Raw genomic sequence first — 14,718 nt, 5'->3', positions numbered from 1 at the left:
TACTGGCATATCTGGTCTGACGGGCCTTTTCCATTGCAGGGCCTCTGGCACTGGCGGCATCTTTTCCCCTTGTGTTCTCTGCCTGTGATGCATGACATTTAGTCTCCTGTTTTAATTATACACTGGAATTAATGTGCAAGTTGCTAGGTGAAACTGAACAGCATGCCTTGTAAAGGAGGTCAGACCAGACTACCCTTCCTTACAATAAAGGCTGCAAAAGGGAGTCATGAAGCATTGGAAGACAAATTTTTAAATTGTTTCAGAACATTTGAATGAAAAGACAAGTATAATATTTATGAAGTGGAAAAAATCTTAGTGTTCATGACATCAGGATGCTAAAATAGGAATCATTCTTTAAATTCTTTATGCTGCTCACATTCTGAGGAGGTTGCAGGAAAGGAGATGAGCCAAAAGGGTTTGCACCCAGAAGGTTTAAGAAACCCCAGATTAAATAGCTAATGTACCTTCTGTCCTTAAGCATCACTTTTTTTTTTTTTTTTTTTTTTTTTTTTTTTTTTTTTTTTTTTCCCCTGCATAAGAGGTTGAGAATTTCGTGCTGACTACTGTTGGAAGCAAAATGTTTTGGTAGATGGAGCTCCGTGGTGTTCTGGGCTGGGGGTGCTGCTGCTTGATGCGCTGCTGTGCTCTGGGACATTCGCTCTGGTTTGTCATTATGGAAAATGCTAGAGTTCAAAATGAACATCCCGCTGCCTTTCAAATACTATTGGTGGTGGGACAGGCTCCCAAAGGTAACTTGAGCGATGCCACTGTGATGGGCACATGCAGATTTGTCTTCTGCCTTGCATGTTAGAAAGGCGAATTCGAGCTTTGCTGTTTCCCTGCTGGGATTACACAGCTCCTCCCAGGAGCTCCTGCAACTGCTGTGCAGAAACGTGGAAATTAGGTGCTGGAAAAGTGCTTTGAGCCACTTGCCCAGTATTTCAGCCCAAACAGGTATCTTTGCTCTGTTGAACACGCAGCTCGCAGGCTGGCTGCCTGTCAAATGCAGGGTCCCCAGAGCGGGTTGGGGTTAGTCCCGCAGGACTTTCAGTCCTTCAGTCCTTTACATGCTGGCACTGTGAAGGGTCCTGGTTTCCTGCGTGCAAGTCTGATCAAACACCGAAGAGTCTGGCTTCAAGCCAGCATCATGGCACGCTGCAGAAGGGAACAAAAGCAACTGCTGCCCCTTGAGGAGTCACTGCCAGTGCCTCCGAGAGGCAGAGAGCCTGCTCCTTCCAGAGAGGCTGCAGTGATGGGAGGCAAACGAACACCTGGGATACAATTTTACCTCGTGCAAAGCCTGAGCTCTAGGGCAAGCATTCTCCAGCGTCATTTGTTATCCAGACCTATTAAAGGGTGCTGAGGTTGTTTGCTGAAATGGTTTGTAGTCCAAGTAGTGAGAGTCTGGGGAGGTTACTTCACAGCAGTGCGACAGCAGCCTGTCCCTCCCCGAGAATGGCTATCTCCTGCCCCTTGAAAAGCGGCCAAGCTCCCCAGGCCCAGAGGTGGCTGTGGTCCTCTCAATCCTTTTTTGCCTTATCCATATGTGTGTTGGCTCAACTACATGGTGACTGTTGTCACAGTTTGTCTAAGGAAGAATTGCTGTTTTCTGAGAGTAAAACCTCTGCCGTGCAGTATTTTGGATGTTTTCCATCCTGAATGCGTACTTAATGCTGCTGCAAAAGGTGTGTTTTCTGTGGTACTGCATCATGTTCTCTGAAACTAGAACATCAGCCAAGACCTCTCGATTTCCTTAGATGCTCCTGAAGGCCAGCTCCGCAGCAGCAGCCTGGTGCGAGGCTGTGGGCACTGCTGCATGCAGTGTGGGAGCATGGCTTTTCACAAGTGGTCTGCTGTGTTCTGGGCGCAAATCCCACAGAAACAGGAGCACCTCTTCTTTTGCTGGCCCTTCCCTAGCTGCCGTTGGCTGACCTGTCGCTCACTCCTCTGCTCACGAGGGCAGGTATTGAGTTGGGGGCCTTTGTGGCAGGACTTGTCAGCTCTGTGTTTGCATCTTCCGAGAAAGGCATCTGAGAAAAATGAGGAGAGTCAGAACGGGTTTTGTTGGGAGCCGGGTGGGCTGGAGAGCAGATGAGGCTGGTCCGTGCAGCCAGGGAGTCTCATGGATTGCAAAAATGATAAAGGCTCTGCAAGAAGAGGGCATAGAGGTATCACTGGATCTGGGCTCGGGTTCACCTGCCTTTGCAAGAAGAAAGCGTAAAGGTACCACCAACTCTGGGCTGGGTTCTCCTGCTCTCCTAGCATTGCCCCGCAGCCCACCTACACTAGGGCAAATTGCTGCCCAAAGCACTGGAGAGCCCATCCCTTCCTGGATGCTACTGGCAGGTCTCGAAGCAGGCACGGGGAGTGGGACCCTGCCTTGACCACCGCTCCGGTGCCAAGCATGGCGGTCGAGGCAGAGACCCGCTCCCTGTACCTGCTTTGAGACCATCGTCCCCTGGCATCCTGTCCGCCTTCATCCTGGGAGATCCTGGCATCAAACCCCAAGTCCTTCGTGGCTGAACCTGAGAAGGTGTTACCTCTGCTCCGCCGGGCTGTGTCATGGGGACTTCCGAAAATGGGGAAAAGAGCTTCTTTCCTGCGTGTAGAGGGGCCCTGAGTGGCAAGAAACTGGAGGAGATTTCCAGCACGCTTTGGATGAAATGCGATTTTTTCCCTTAGGGCAGCAGCTGATGCAGGGCTTTGCCTTGGTGTGATCAAGAATTGCATTTTGAAAGCAAAATATCATGTTACTGTAAGTTGTGAGCAATCTTTGTGACCTGAGGTGTGGCAGAAGTGCACTCACAAAAAATGTTAAAAAAAAAAAAAAAAAAGTTGGATACAGCATCTTCTTCCCTTTGCAGTGTCTGATCCAAGGTGGGTCAGTGTGGGAGGTGAGTGGTATTTATGAGAGCTGGATTTGGGGTGGGATCCCTCCTCCCCAGGGATTCCAGGTTTCGGTCAGCTAAGCATGTTGGTTAACTCTTCTTTGCAAGTGCTGATGGCTATCATTAAGTGAATTTATTTTCCTCTGTATATGTCCTAGCATCTCAAATGGTTTTGTGCTGGAGGAATGGAAGGTGGATCAATGACACTGGAGTAAAGCTCGTAGATCGGAGGGTTGAAAAGAAGCTCTGTTGTCTGCTTTCCTCTCTTAAGCCACCTTACATTTGTTTAAATTTACCTGAATGTATTTTTCTTTCCGATTGTACATATTTTTGCAGCCCAATGACTTTATTGAGACATGTTCTCTTCCACAAATAGCTAGCTCTGAAACTTGCGATGTTTGAACAGAAAGCAGATCGCTTCTCATCACCACTGTTGATATGATGTGAGCTCTAACTTTGTACCCTTTTATTCCCTCTTCATGCAGCGTGGAGTGAAACCTAAAAAGGTGGTGCTTTTTTGACAATTAATCTGTGTGTTGCCGAGTCTTCTGGCCGCATGAAAAGCCCTCCAGTGCATCCCAGTTCATTGTCACCCATTGCTGCTGTGCCTCCATCGTACTGTTGCATGTTTGCTCATTGCATGTGCTCCCCTTCGCCTGCCCCCAGCTTGCTCAGAGGATGGGAGGCAAACGCAGCAAAACCGATTGCTTCTGAGCCAGACCACAGCGTGGGGAAAGAGTTTGCATTGCAGTACTGCTGCCCCGCCGCTGCTCGAGGGAGGCACAGAGGCTGGCAACCCAGCTTTATGCTTTATGCTCAACTGTGAGATTTTCTACTTGTTCCAGTTAACCACAGTCAGGTTTTCAAGTCAGCGCTGGGTGCTGGTTACTGTGATACCCGTGGGCTGTGCCCAGCATCGCTCCCAACACATCTGCACAGAGTTTTTACATCAACTGACTGTAAGTCTTGGACACCAGAGGCAGCCCACGTATTGCTGCTTCCACCTGAAGGACTGACTGGCACACCTCAGCCTGGCTTTCGCCGCCTTCTGCCTTCTCTTCCCTTAACTAACATTTTAATATAGTGTATGTTCCCCGACCTGTGGGTGTTGGCAGTACCAGCTACAGGTTAAGTGCTTTACATGCTGTGGGGAGCATAAGCAGTGCTCCTCCATGCTCACTGTCTGACATGGAAACATTTAAAACTCTAGATTTATTTGGTAACAAGGTGTGTTATCACAGGGCTGTTATGTGGCCCATTATTGACTAATATATAGCAGTTTTCTAAACAATACAAGGCAACACTACTTAATGAATTTTCTCATGAGCAGTTCTAATCTGTAGCTGAGCAGCGGTAGAACAGGGAGCTGCAGTAGTGAAAGAACAAACCCCAAGAGTTTGGAAAAAGATACCGTGCTGCTGAGAAGTAATATGCTTTGGTCACTCGGAGGCAAGTCACTGTTTTGCTCATATGTGGTACTTGTCCTCTCCTGGGGCTACAGCTTCCCATGCTTCTCCCAAGGTAAGAACACCCCACAACCAGCTTGCTTATAACACTTATCAAAGCCAAAAATCTTTTGTATCGCTTATTACCAAAATGAACTAAAACTACAAAGGTCTTGGCATAGAATCATCATTTCCTGTAGGCTGTTTGGGGAATATTTTTTTGTCATGGAAATCTTGCCAAGAGAAGAGCAAATCTGGCCACTCGATACTTGGAACAGGCACAGTACAAGCACTAGAGAGAAACTGGTATGGTACCTGCTGAGTCCTTGGCGTACATGATGCCGGTCGGTGGTATCTTCGACAGATCTTTTGTTTCCAGCCACTTTCATTTTTATTTTTGGGTGGAGAGATGATCCAAACAGCAGCATTTGTCTGCAGGTAGTCCACAGGTGAGGAGCAATGCAGAAACATAAGGAGAAACTGCTAAGGCACTGTAGAGGGATGGCCGGGAACAGCTATTACTGGGTGCCCTCTCTCTCCTGACCCTCTCCACAACCCCTCTAGTCCAAGGTCTTTGCATGTCTCTGAGGCTTTACAGGCGTTGCATGCATCTGCCCCGCGTCTCGGTCCTGCGAGCTGTCACTGCTGCCGTTTCGCATGCAACTCTGACTTGCACCCAGCTGTTTGTCGTGGCTCTGTTACATGGATGGGAAGAACTTCTGGTTTTGAATGTTGTGTTTCTTTACTTTCTCGTCCCCGTTACCCGTGGTTTCCAGGCAGTTAGGTTGATTGCAGGTTGCCCTACGTATGCTGCCATCTGCTCAGAGCTTTAGCTGTGTATTGCTTTTAAGAGAAGTGGTTGTATGTTAATAGCTGTCCAGAGAACCCTTCCTGAGTAGTGATGTGTGGAGATGGTCTCAGACAGGTACGTCACAGCTTTTCTCAGAGGGACAAGCCAGTGCCACATTTTTGCTGATGTCACCTCAGAATTTAAGTTTTTGGTTGTTAATAAACTTGTCAGCTCTCCGCTCCCCTCCCTTGCAGCTCTTGACCTTACACAAGCGTGTGAAAATTGCAGTCCTGTTGGTAGGATCACAAAATAACTAACATGATTAGCAGATAAATCCTTATTCATGAGATTAAGGTAGCTCTTTGCACGTTAAATATAGACTTTAATCGTATTAAAAGCTGCTGCTTGCTGCTTTTTTTGTGCCAGATGGCCCTTATCCTCCCAGCTATTGTCCTTCTCTGTTTGCCTTGGTTTTGCTACTGTCTTTGAGCTTGTCGGGAGCAATGGGGTAGGGCCTCTCGCCGATGAGGTTGTGTGGCTGTTCTGGCTTTTGCTGTCGGTCACACGGACTGTGCTATTGTCAGGGCTGGCAGCCCCACGGGGCTCCAGAGCATGGTGGGCAGTTGTTGGGTCACCTCTGGGGCCGCCCGAAGCTGGAGATCCTTCCTGTTAGCTGCGATGCTGTGTAGGGGTGCGGGCTGTCAGGGGCTGTCCTCGTTCCTCACGCAGGCATCTGCCATGCGTACCTTGCTTGGGATCGCTGCAGAGTGCCAGCGACTGCTTGGGAGCTGGTGGTCCAGGCTGTCCCCTGGCACGTGGGGAGGTGCCGGCCTGTCTCAGAAGGGTTTGCCAGCCCCTGCCTGGGCTGGGCTGCCAAGGCTGCTGGTATGCTGGGTGGGATGGGAAGAACACCAAATATCTTTTTAAAAAGCAGTAAGAGGGTGTTTCTCTGCAAAGTTTCAGAGTGAAATGGGTTGTGTGCTCCTTTATCTCCTCTGTGCTACCTGGGTTGGCGTTTCACTGACCGTGTGGTCAGCAAGCCTGCCTCTTCTCTTGCTGAAGTGCCTGGGATTGTGCTGTGTCACCTTCCAGCGAGACAGAGGTGCTGGGTCCACTGCCCAGGGCTGTGGTGGGACCTGCCTCCCCAGGCTGAGAGTGAGCCGAGGGGGGACTTCATTATCCCGTGTGTGACGAACCTGCGCCGCTCTTGCCCCAGGATGCTGGGGGTGGTGAGGACTTTCAGGGATGCAGAGAAGGGCTAGACAGGTTCTCTAAAGTTAAATCTTAAGAAATACAAAGTGCACGTAAATTATATTTGGCTTGGGGAGTCCTTGAGCTGCGGGTGTTCGGAGCCTAGGAGAGCAGCCAGAGTATTCCTCGGGTGTCCTCCCTGGGCATCCTGCTCTGCCCTGCAGTCTAAGGTGCCATGACCACCATCCTGATGTGAGCTGCCAGCCTTGGCCTGGGTATGGTGGCTCTGGCTGGCACCGCGGTGGCTCCTTGTTTGTGTGTGGGCTTCCATCAGCCCTGGGGTCCTGCGGCTGTGGGGTGGGAGCAGGGGTCCAGAGGCCCCTTCAGCTGGTCTGTGTTAACGCACCAGCTGGTGGGATGATGGTGGAGAGCTGGCTTCCTTCTCCCCAAAAGTCACCGCTGGATTCCCTGTTTCATGGCTCCTGTGCCATGAGCTCTGCCTGGGTGGTGGGGACATCGGGGGTAGGATGCCAGTGTCTGAATACACTCTGCCTTCTCGGCAGGTCGTGTCCTGTTTGCTTTACCTAGTCTAGTCCCACCTTGTCTGTAATGTGGCTGTGCCAGGTGCCTGGCTCGGCCTCCACTGTCCCGTACAGGCACAGTTTGGACAGTTGCTCCCTGGGTCGTGGTCCCACTGGGCAGCATAATCCTGCCCCGACTGTGCAGTGATGGTCGAGTTGTGCAGAGCTCCAGCTGGAAGGGGATGGGCCCCACAGATGTGTCCGCAGGTCGCAGGTGAAATGGGCTTGTCTGCGGTGCCTGGTTGTGTCTGAAGACCTTTGGAGACACTGAGCGCAGAGTCCCAGATCAGCTGAAGCAGGGAGCAAGTTCTTAACTGGTGGTAGGTGGGAGAATGTTGGTCGCACAGGGTTTGTTGGTTGCGTTTGCAGCAAGCTCAAGCATGAGTGGCTATTAGCCCTTCTCTGGATTAGGAATCATAGAATCATTTAGATTGGAAAAGACCTTTAAGATCATCGAGTCCAACTGTAAACCTAACACTGCCATGTCCCTAAGTACCACATCTACACAGCGTCCAGCGCTGTCCCTGTATGCCTGAGGTGTGTGACCATGATGATAAATAACTCTCTTGCCCAAGGGTGCTGTCTCTCACTACAGGTCACCTACCTATCCTGTGACAGCATGAGCGAAAGCCGGTTTGATGCCTGGGGTTTTTCCCCCCCCCTCTAATGGATTGGCTTTGTCCCAGCTCCAGTAACATTCCCATTCCTTTCATCATCCCAGCTGGCATTCCGTGTGCCGGAGCTGGATCTCAAGTGTTTTGAGCTCTGTAATGAGCATGACTTCATCTCCCTCTCTGTTGGGCACTTGATCTTGCTCTGATCCTCTCTTGTCCTCCCGTTTGTCATTGTGCCCGATCGTTAGCTGGGTTCAGCCTCAGCGTCTCTGTGTGGGGAGCAGATGGCCTGTTTCAGCCTGATGAGGGCACGGAGCGATCTGCTTCCAGATGCTTTCTTTTTAAAGAAGAGGGGCCGACCCAAGCCCTATTAATCCTTTAAAGGAAAGAGTAATCTGATTATCTCATAAAACTTGCCTCACATCTGAACTGCAGAAAACATGTCCTACAAAAGGGTCTAAATGAACCTGTGTGCCGATTTTTACACAGCTAGTATTCCTCTTGGCTGGCTGACAAACTGTCGTGGCAGTTCTTCATGCCTCTGAGGGACGTTACCGGGAACTTGCGGCAAGGTCCGTGCCGCAGAATGGTGGTTATTTTGCTGTTGATCAAGGGAAGGGCCAGCAAACCTACGGAGCTGTGAGCTGAGCAGCATCTGGCGCCGCAAGCTGGTGGTACCATGGAAATGAGCCGGAGTTAACCCCGGCAGCATCACAGGCTGCTCCTGCTCTAAACGCAGATAAGATTCAGCAATCTTCTTATGTGTGATGGTGCTAAAAGCTCCTTGTTACTTTGCATGGCTTTAAGATAAGTAACTTCTCTTGCATACCACTGAGCACTGAGCGTTTTTAAAGGACAGCCCTAAAGCATCTGACACCTTCCCCCGCCCCGTTGTTAAATTGCATTTTCTCATCTGCTGCTTCTGCTTAAGTGGGCAGCTCTGCAAGGTGTGTGGCCAGCCCCATGTTGGTGTTTATTGAATCCTGGATGTGGAAAGAATTTAAATATTCTAGATTTAGAAGAGAGAGATGTGCATTAGGAGAGGAGTTGGCTCATTAGTGCAGCTACTGCCCTGCCCCCCTTACTGTAATACCCTTAATTCTCTTAACTGAATGTTAAATCTGTGTAAGCTTTCATGTGACTCCTTAGCAATATATATGACACTTTGTTCACTAAGGGACTTACAGCCACGAGTCAAGGTTGCTTCTGTCTGAGAATGCTTAATACATATGTGGCCCTTTTGCCGGATGAGTTTGGGTAATGGTTGAACTTGCACGGTGGAGGAAAGCCTACGTCCTCTGGGCCAACCCGGAGTTGGAGAGAGTTTCTACTGGAGCTTTTGAATGCCTTCAGATAACTTAAAAGCCATCTCTGTATAAATCAGCTCTTGATCCAAAACAGGCTTTACTGTGACATGCTCAGGGCAATGAAACTTAGTGGTTCTTCATTAACATATGCTTATAGAGCTTTTAAAAATGCCACTTGGAAGCCCTTGCCCTGCTAACATCATTTGCCCATCTGCAGCCAGCAGAAGAGCTGTTGGGGGAGAGGGGATGCTGGTGGAATCCTGACCTCTGCTCTTGTCGGTGTCCAGATTTGTTTGCTACCTTTTACTGTCCATGGGGGCTCTGCATAAGTCATAGCCAATTACAAGGAACCAAAAGGCATTTAGGTTTGGATACTAGATGTGTTTGTTTCTGTGGATGCAGTACCATCCTGTCTGACAATTCAGCCCTTTGTGGACTGATGGGCTGACTCTGCAGACCTAGAATAAGCTCTTTCTCTGCTAGCCCTGAAGAATCATCGTCAAAGCCGAGGAGGAAGGAGCTGGCTGGTGATGGGGCTGGTGAGCCGCTCTGGTCCTGATGGGCTGGGAGTGTAATCTGTTACCAGGAAAGCGTGACCCAACTCAGCAGACCGGGCAGCCCAAGCGTTGAAGGTGGTTGGAAGGCCAATGCAGAAACCAAAGAGAGCTCTGAGCATCCCTGAGGAGCAGAGTGAAACCCAATGGTGAGCAGATCCTTGCACAAGACTTGTCACGGCAGCAGGTGTCTCACAGAACAGTTCGCCAGGCTCAGGCATACTCACCAACAACAGGTTTGGCAACTGCAAGCTGGGAACAGAGCTGAGAGTGAAAACCCAAGTGGAAGGCAAGAGAGGGGTTACCACAGCCAGTGTGAGAGTGGAGATCTTGAGACTGATGCTCTCTGCCTCGGTGCCCTGAATTTGTGAGTGTCTGTAACTTGCCTGTACACTCAAGGCTTCATTGTAGGAAAAACTGCTTGGCACAGGCAGGTGGGAAGCACTGCTGGGACTGAGAATAGTCTGTGCTTGGACTGGTGATAAAGTGAGTGCTTAGGTATGGCATGAGCGGGTAACTATCCTGAGTGAGCCACCTCTGCCCTTACACAGTTAACGGCTTTTGCCAGCTCAGTGCTCCCTGGTGTATTCATTGCTTTTTCTCATGTGGGCTGTGGTCAAAGTCTTGTAATATTGAGTTCTGATTTCTGAGGACAAATCCAGTTGGGCTGCGGGTCCAGTTTGTATTTGCTGGTCTGGAAGTCAAGGCAGTGTGTGTCTGCACAAGCTGTCGGCTCTGCCTGGAGGCAGGCAGTAAATGGCAGAGCCCACATTGCCTTGGAGAGCAGGGCTGTGGTGCAGGATGCCCCCGGTGTGCTGAAAGCATAACGTGTCTTTAAATCCCCCTGGGGAAACCTCAGCAAGTTTCCTTTGGGGTCACCCAGTGCCATTCTCCTTTGAGCAACAGAAAATTGTTAATTGCTTGAAAAGGAGTGATTTTAATCTAGGCTTATGTGAAAGACAGTACAATAAAAACTAGGCTAACTTGGTATGCATAGCTATCTGGATAAATTCTGTTCTTAATTAACTTTGCAAATGGGAGCAGTGTCTGTTTGCCTGTGAGGATGTGTAATATCCCCACCCTGGTTATCTGAGAGGCAGCACTCTTAGCTCCTCTTCTCTGGATGTTTGCACAGGGCTTTCGCGCCGTGGAGCCAGGGGAGTTGCCCACCACTGGAGGGTTCCCAGCCCTCAGATGTGGCTCCTGGACGGAGGGTTCCCCACTGGGTCTGAGGCTCAGCACTGCCTTTGGCACGGCCTGCGCCTCTTTCTTCCTGGCTTTTAGTTACCTGTTGTTTGACATGGGCAGAAACATCTGGCTCCCATCTCCATGCGGGGCGTGGGGCAGGTCTGAGCTGCCCATAGCTGTGCCTGCAGCACTGGTGTGGAGTGCTGCGGTGTCTGGACTCCTGAAACCGCTTCTCTTGGTTAACTCCTGAAATCTGCTGGTTTGTCTTGGTGCTTCAGCTTTTGGGAGCTTGCCTAAGCACTTCCTTTTGGCTCTTGATCTGAATATTTAGCCATCTCTCAGCTCATTAGAACATTATCTGGCTTGTTTTAATAAATTGCTGTGGGATCAGAGGCATTTTCTTGAGGACGATCATTTATTTTTTTTTTTTTAGCCTGTCATGCATAGAAAGTACTAGAGGTCAATGTTACCACAGCTGGAAGTGACTCTATGCTGGAGGAGCTAGTCTTTCCTCAGTGTTTATGTTCTGTAGCTGTTTAAAATTTTTAAAATTTTTTTTTCTTTTGCACTTTAGGAATTCTCAAAGGTTGAGGCAGCCCCATGTGTTGCCAGAAGCACCTTTGTATAAACTTAGGTCTACAATACATCTAGAATACAACCGTCACCTGCTTTTTGCACCCTAATGTATTTTGTGAAGTTTGCACGTATTTGCTGTGCAATTAAAACAGTAGAAGGTATGTTTGTCCCTGCTCCGGTACAGAGAAAGCATGTCTCTTCACAGAGTGACCCATCACTCTCTCCTGGTTCCCCAGGAAAACCTCATGTCTGACATAGCGGTGGTTGGGTAAGAGGCCTCAATGTGGAGGGGTTTGCTGTTACCAGGATCTGGGGTGAATGTTAGGCAGGTTTTTTGACAGCCATCTTCTGCAGAAGGGGTTGGGAGGTTGCTGACCTGACTCTGGTTCTTCAGCACAAGCCAGGAGATCTATGTACCAACAACACAGCCCAGCCTTTAATCCGTGATCCTCTCTGCGCTATGAGAGGTGTTGCTGAGAGGGGAAATGCCAAGAAGGATGCTTCCAGGCTTGCCAGATACCCCAAAATTCTTGATGCTGATTGAAGAGATACAGTTTTAACTGCTTGGAGCCTGGTGAAAGCCCACCTGTGCTTTGGGGATATAAATTGGTGGGGAAGAAGTACCTTGCACAGGGACCAAAGCTTGTGTGTGCTCCCTTCTGAACGGCCAGTGCAGCCATTCACCCTCCCTCAGGATGCTCTGCAGCAGCGAGTGAGACGGAAGGACCCTCACCCCCTGCCCAGCTGTGTCATCTGCAGGGGTCTGCTGGGGTCATCCCCTCTCCCCTGCTGAGCACCGCTCAAGTCCTGCCTCCTTCACCGGTGCCTTTGAGTGAGGAGTGTGGCGGAGGCTCTGGCAGCCTTCTGGTAGCCGGACGGCCACATCTAAACTGCACGAGAGAGGGAGGACAGCAGCCTTCATCCTGAATGGAGGAGTCACCCGCAGGTACAACAGACCACATGTGTTATAGAAGATCTTGACTATAAACTGTGGGCAGGTTGGGTCCCAGGGTCAGTAATTCTAGAGGGTCTGACGTCAGGCTGTAGATCAAGAGTGGATGCATCACTGAAATTACCAGTGATCAATCTTAGCTGCTGGCAGAGAAAGTGCTTGAAGTATTAGAATAAAATGACATGCCTTGCTTCCTACATTAATTGTCTTTCTCACTCTTTTTGTGGGATATCCACGTTTGCTCTATGACTTAATCCAGCGGCATAATCTTTTATCCTGTGCGAAAATCTCACAAGCTGCACCTTTGTTCTGTGTTTGGCACCCAACCACGTGCTGCTTGAGCTGCCAGTTAAATGATACTTAAGGCTCTGGAAGAACTTCACGGGTTAAAACCAAACCAAAACAAAAACCAGGACTTGGAGAGTTTTAGAGGAACTAAAGACCCAGACTGACTAACCCCACACTGGCGTGGGAGTTGCTGGTTGTAACTAGCACGGAGGTGGAGTGGGCCCCCACCATGACCAGTGTTTCTGTACCGCATTTACTGAAGCCTTGCACCATTTATTTTCCTTTTGGGCCTCAGGCAACATTTCCCCGTGATGGAGATGAACAAAACGAGACTGCATCTGGCCACGGGGTAAAGGTGCCGTCCAGGCCCAACGGCATTTCGACACCCCAACGGCTTTTCAACACAGGGAATTCTCACGCTTTCTTTCAGCCAGGTAAAATCCAGCAAGACGACAGCTTTCCCCCCATTAACTGGAGCAGCTGGCAGTGATCTGTCCCATCAGGGCCAAAGGCTTTTGGGCTGTGCTGGAGGGCCTGGGGGGTCAGTGTGCAGCTTGTCTCCAGCCAGTGCTACTCAGTTTTAATGTGTAATGAAACCCGGACTCCGCCGTCCTTTTTAGGCGATTGATTGGAGTCTGTAACCTGAACCCAGTGCGCTAAGTGCTTTTCAGTTACCCCAAGGACTTTGGATTCCGATAATAAAATGAGGATATGGGCAGATGTGTGTGTGATTCAGCTCCTGGCTGTGCAGCATTTGCACTGCTGCTGCAGACGGTCGCCTTGGTCTTCACAGCAGTTTGGAGCAGCAGTGATGGAGATATTTCAAGCAAATAGATGACACTCAACTCCTAGGGTGGGTTTTTTGTGAACTGGCATGAAATTTGTGCAGGCTTTCAGTTAAAGTCCGTACCAGTCAGTATTTCTGTAGCACGATTGCAGCCCACTTACTATGAGACTGGAGGACCCCAGAGGGCAGATTTTGGAAAGCGTCACCGTAGAGTTTGGACATGCTGTCTTTCCTGACAAGTATTGAAATCACTTTCAGAGCAAAAATACTGTGAGAGTTTTTAAGTATATCAAACAGAATAAAACCCCGATCTGCATGGTTCAAGTATGAGCCTCATAGGGTAGGAAATTCCATGTATGTAATTAATTACTGAATTTTGGGCTATCTGAAGTGTCCCTTGAGTCTCTTAAAAGGTGTATCTGAGTTTTGAACTTTGGCTGGAAGGAAAGGGCAGAAAAATTGGAGGGGAGCCTTGGTCTGCTTGGCCCCTGTCCCCACTCCCCAAACCTCTCCGCTTGCTTTGTGATCGGGATGTGGCTGTGGCACTTGGACCCTCGTGCGGCAGCCCCTCTTGTCAGCGAGTGCCTGAACCCGGGGTCTCCTGTCCCCACGGCTGCTCTTGGGAGGCTGTCTCCACTCGCTCTGCTGTTAAGAAATCTCCTAATTCCCACCGTGTTTACTCCTGGTCAGTTATTACCTGTGGTTAATATGCCAAATTGCCCTTTAGCTTTTCCCTTTGCTTGTGTCTGCCCCTTGGATGTAATTACAAAGCAATTGAACCTTTACTTAGCCTTTATTTTGCTACCTTGGGCAGGGTAAGTGTTTTTAAGCTCTTGTGGAATCATCCTGGAGGCTTCCTACAGTGTAACAGGAACATAGGGCTGAGAGGAACCGCAAGGGCTCTGCTTTGCTGCTGTGATGGTTAAATTAGGTGATGCTGTTCCTCCAGGTGCTGGGTGCAGCGGCCGCCACCTTCCCTCCTTGACTGGGTGCTGCTGGAGTTGGAGGTGCAGCAGGTCCCTGCGCCCGGGGACGCCTTGTGCAGGAGGTACCGTCTGTGCCGTGGGCTGGTGTCCATGGGAGCTGCAGCCGTGGGGTGTTCCTGGGGGGTTCCTGCAGCAGCGGGGGACATGGCTGGCTGTCCGCCTTGGATGGGCACAGCAGCGAGGCTGAGGAGAAGGGGCAGACATGGTTCCCCCTGCTCCCAACACCTCCCTGGAGCAGCGTGGGTCCATTTGGGTCTGCTCAGCTCTGGTTCCCCATCCCACAGAAACACTAGGGCACCTGGCGCACACGCACAGTTGTCTTAGGGTTGGCAGTTTTCTTCCTTAGCTCCTTCTGATTGACTCCAGCTTCTCTGTTCTGTCCCAAATGCTAATTTTTAGTCTGAAACTTGCCCTCCTCTGTCTCTGGAGAAAATTAAGTTAATGGGCACTGGGAGGGGATGGCTTTTGTTGGGTTAGAAGACTTTTAAGAGTCTTGTAAAAACACAGGGTTTGATTTTTAGAATATATATTTACACACACCCCCTAGATATGTATATCTATATACATATTT

General features: G+C 49.8%; 1 protein-coding gene across 15 annotated transcripts in view; it reads left to right on the top strand.

The window, feature by feature from the left end:
- DCTN1 (dynactin subunit 1) overlaps positions 1-14,718 on the top strand; it is an 85,403-nt gene that overhangs the window by 35,457 nt on the left and 35,228 nt on the right. For 10 of the 15 annotated variants that reach the window (XM_069797838.1, XM_069797846.1, XM_069797830.1 and 7 more), the window contains one exon: positions 3,374-3,394. The exons of the other annotated variants lie outside the window; for them this stretch is intronic. In XM_069797838.1, the coding sequence (XP_069653939.1) occupies positions 3,374-3,394 (21 nt within the window). The remainder of the gene's footprint in view (positions 1-3,373; positions 3,395-14,718) is intronic. 15 annotated transcript variants of the gene reach the window in all.

The sequence above is a fragment of the Haliaeetus albicilla genome, chromosome 1, assembly GCF_947461875.1.
Source record: "Haliaeetus albicilla chromosome 1, bHalAlb1.1, whole genome shotgun sequence".
Classification (NCBI taxonomy): Eukaryota; Metazoa; Chordata; class Aves; order Accipitriformes; family Accipitridae; genus Haliaeetus; species Haliaeetus albicilla.
Note: the sequence above shows the minus strand (reverse complement) of the source record. Positions and strands in the feature narration are given on the sequence as shown.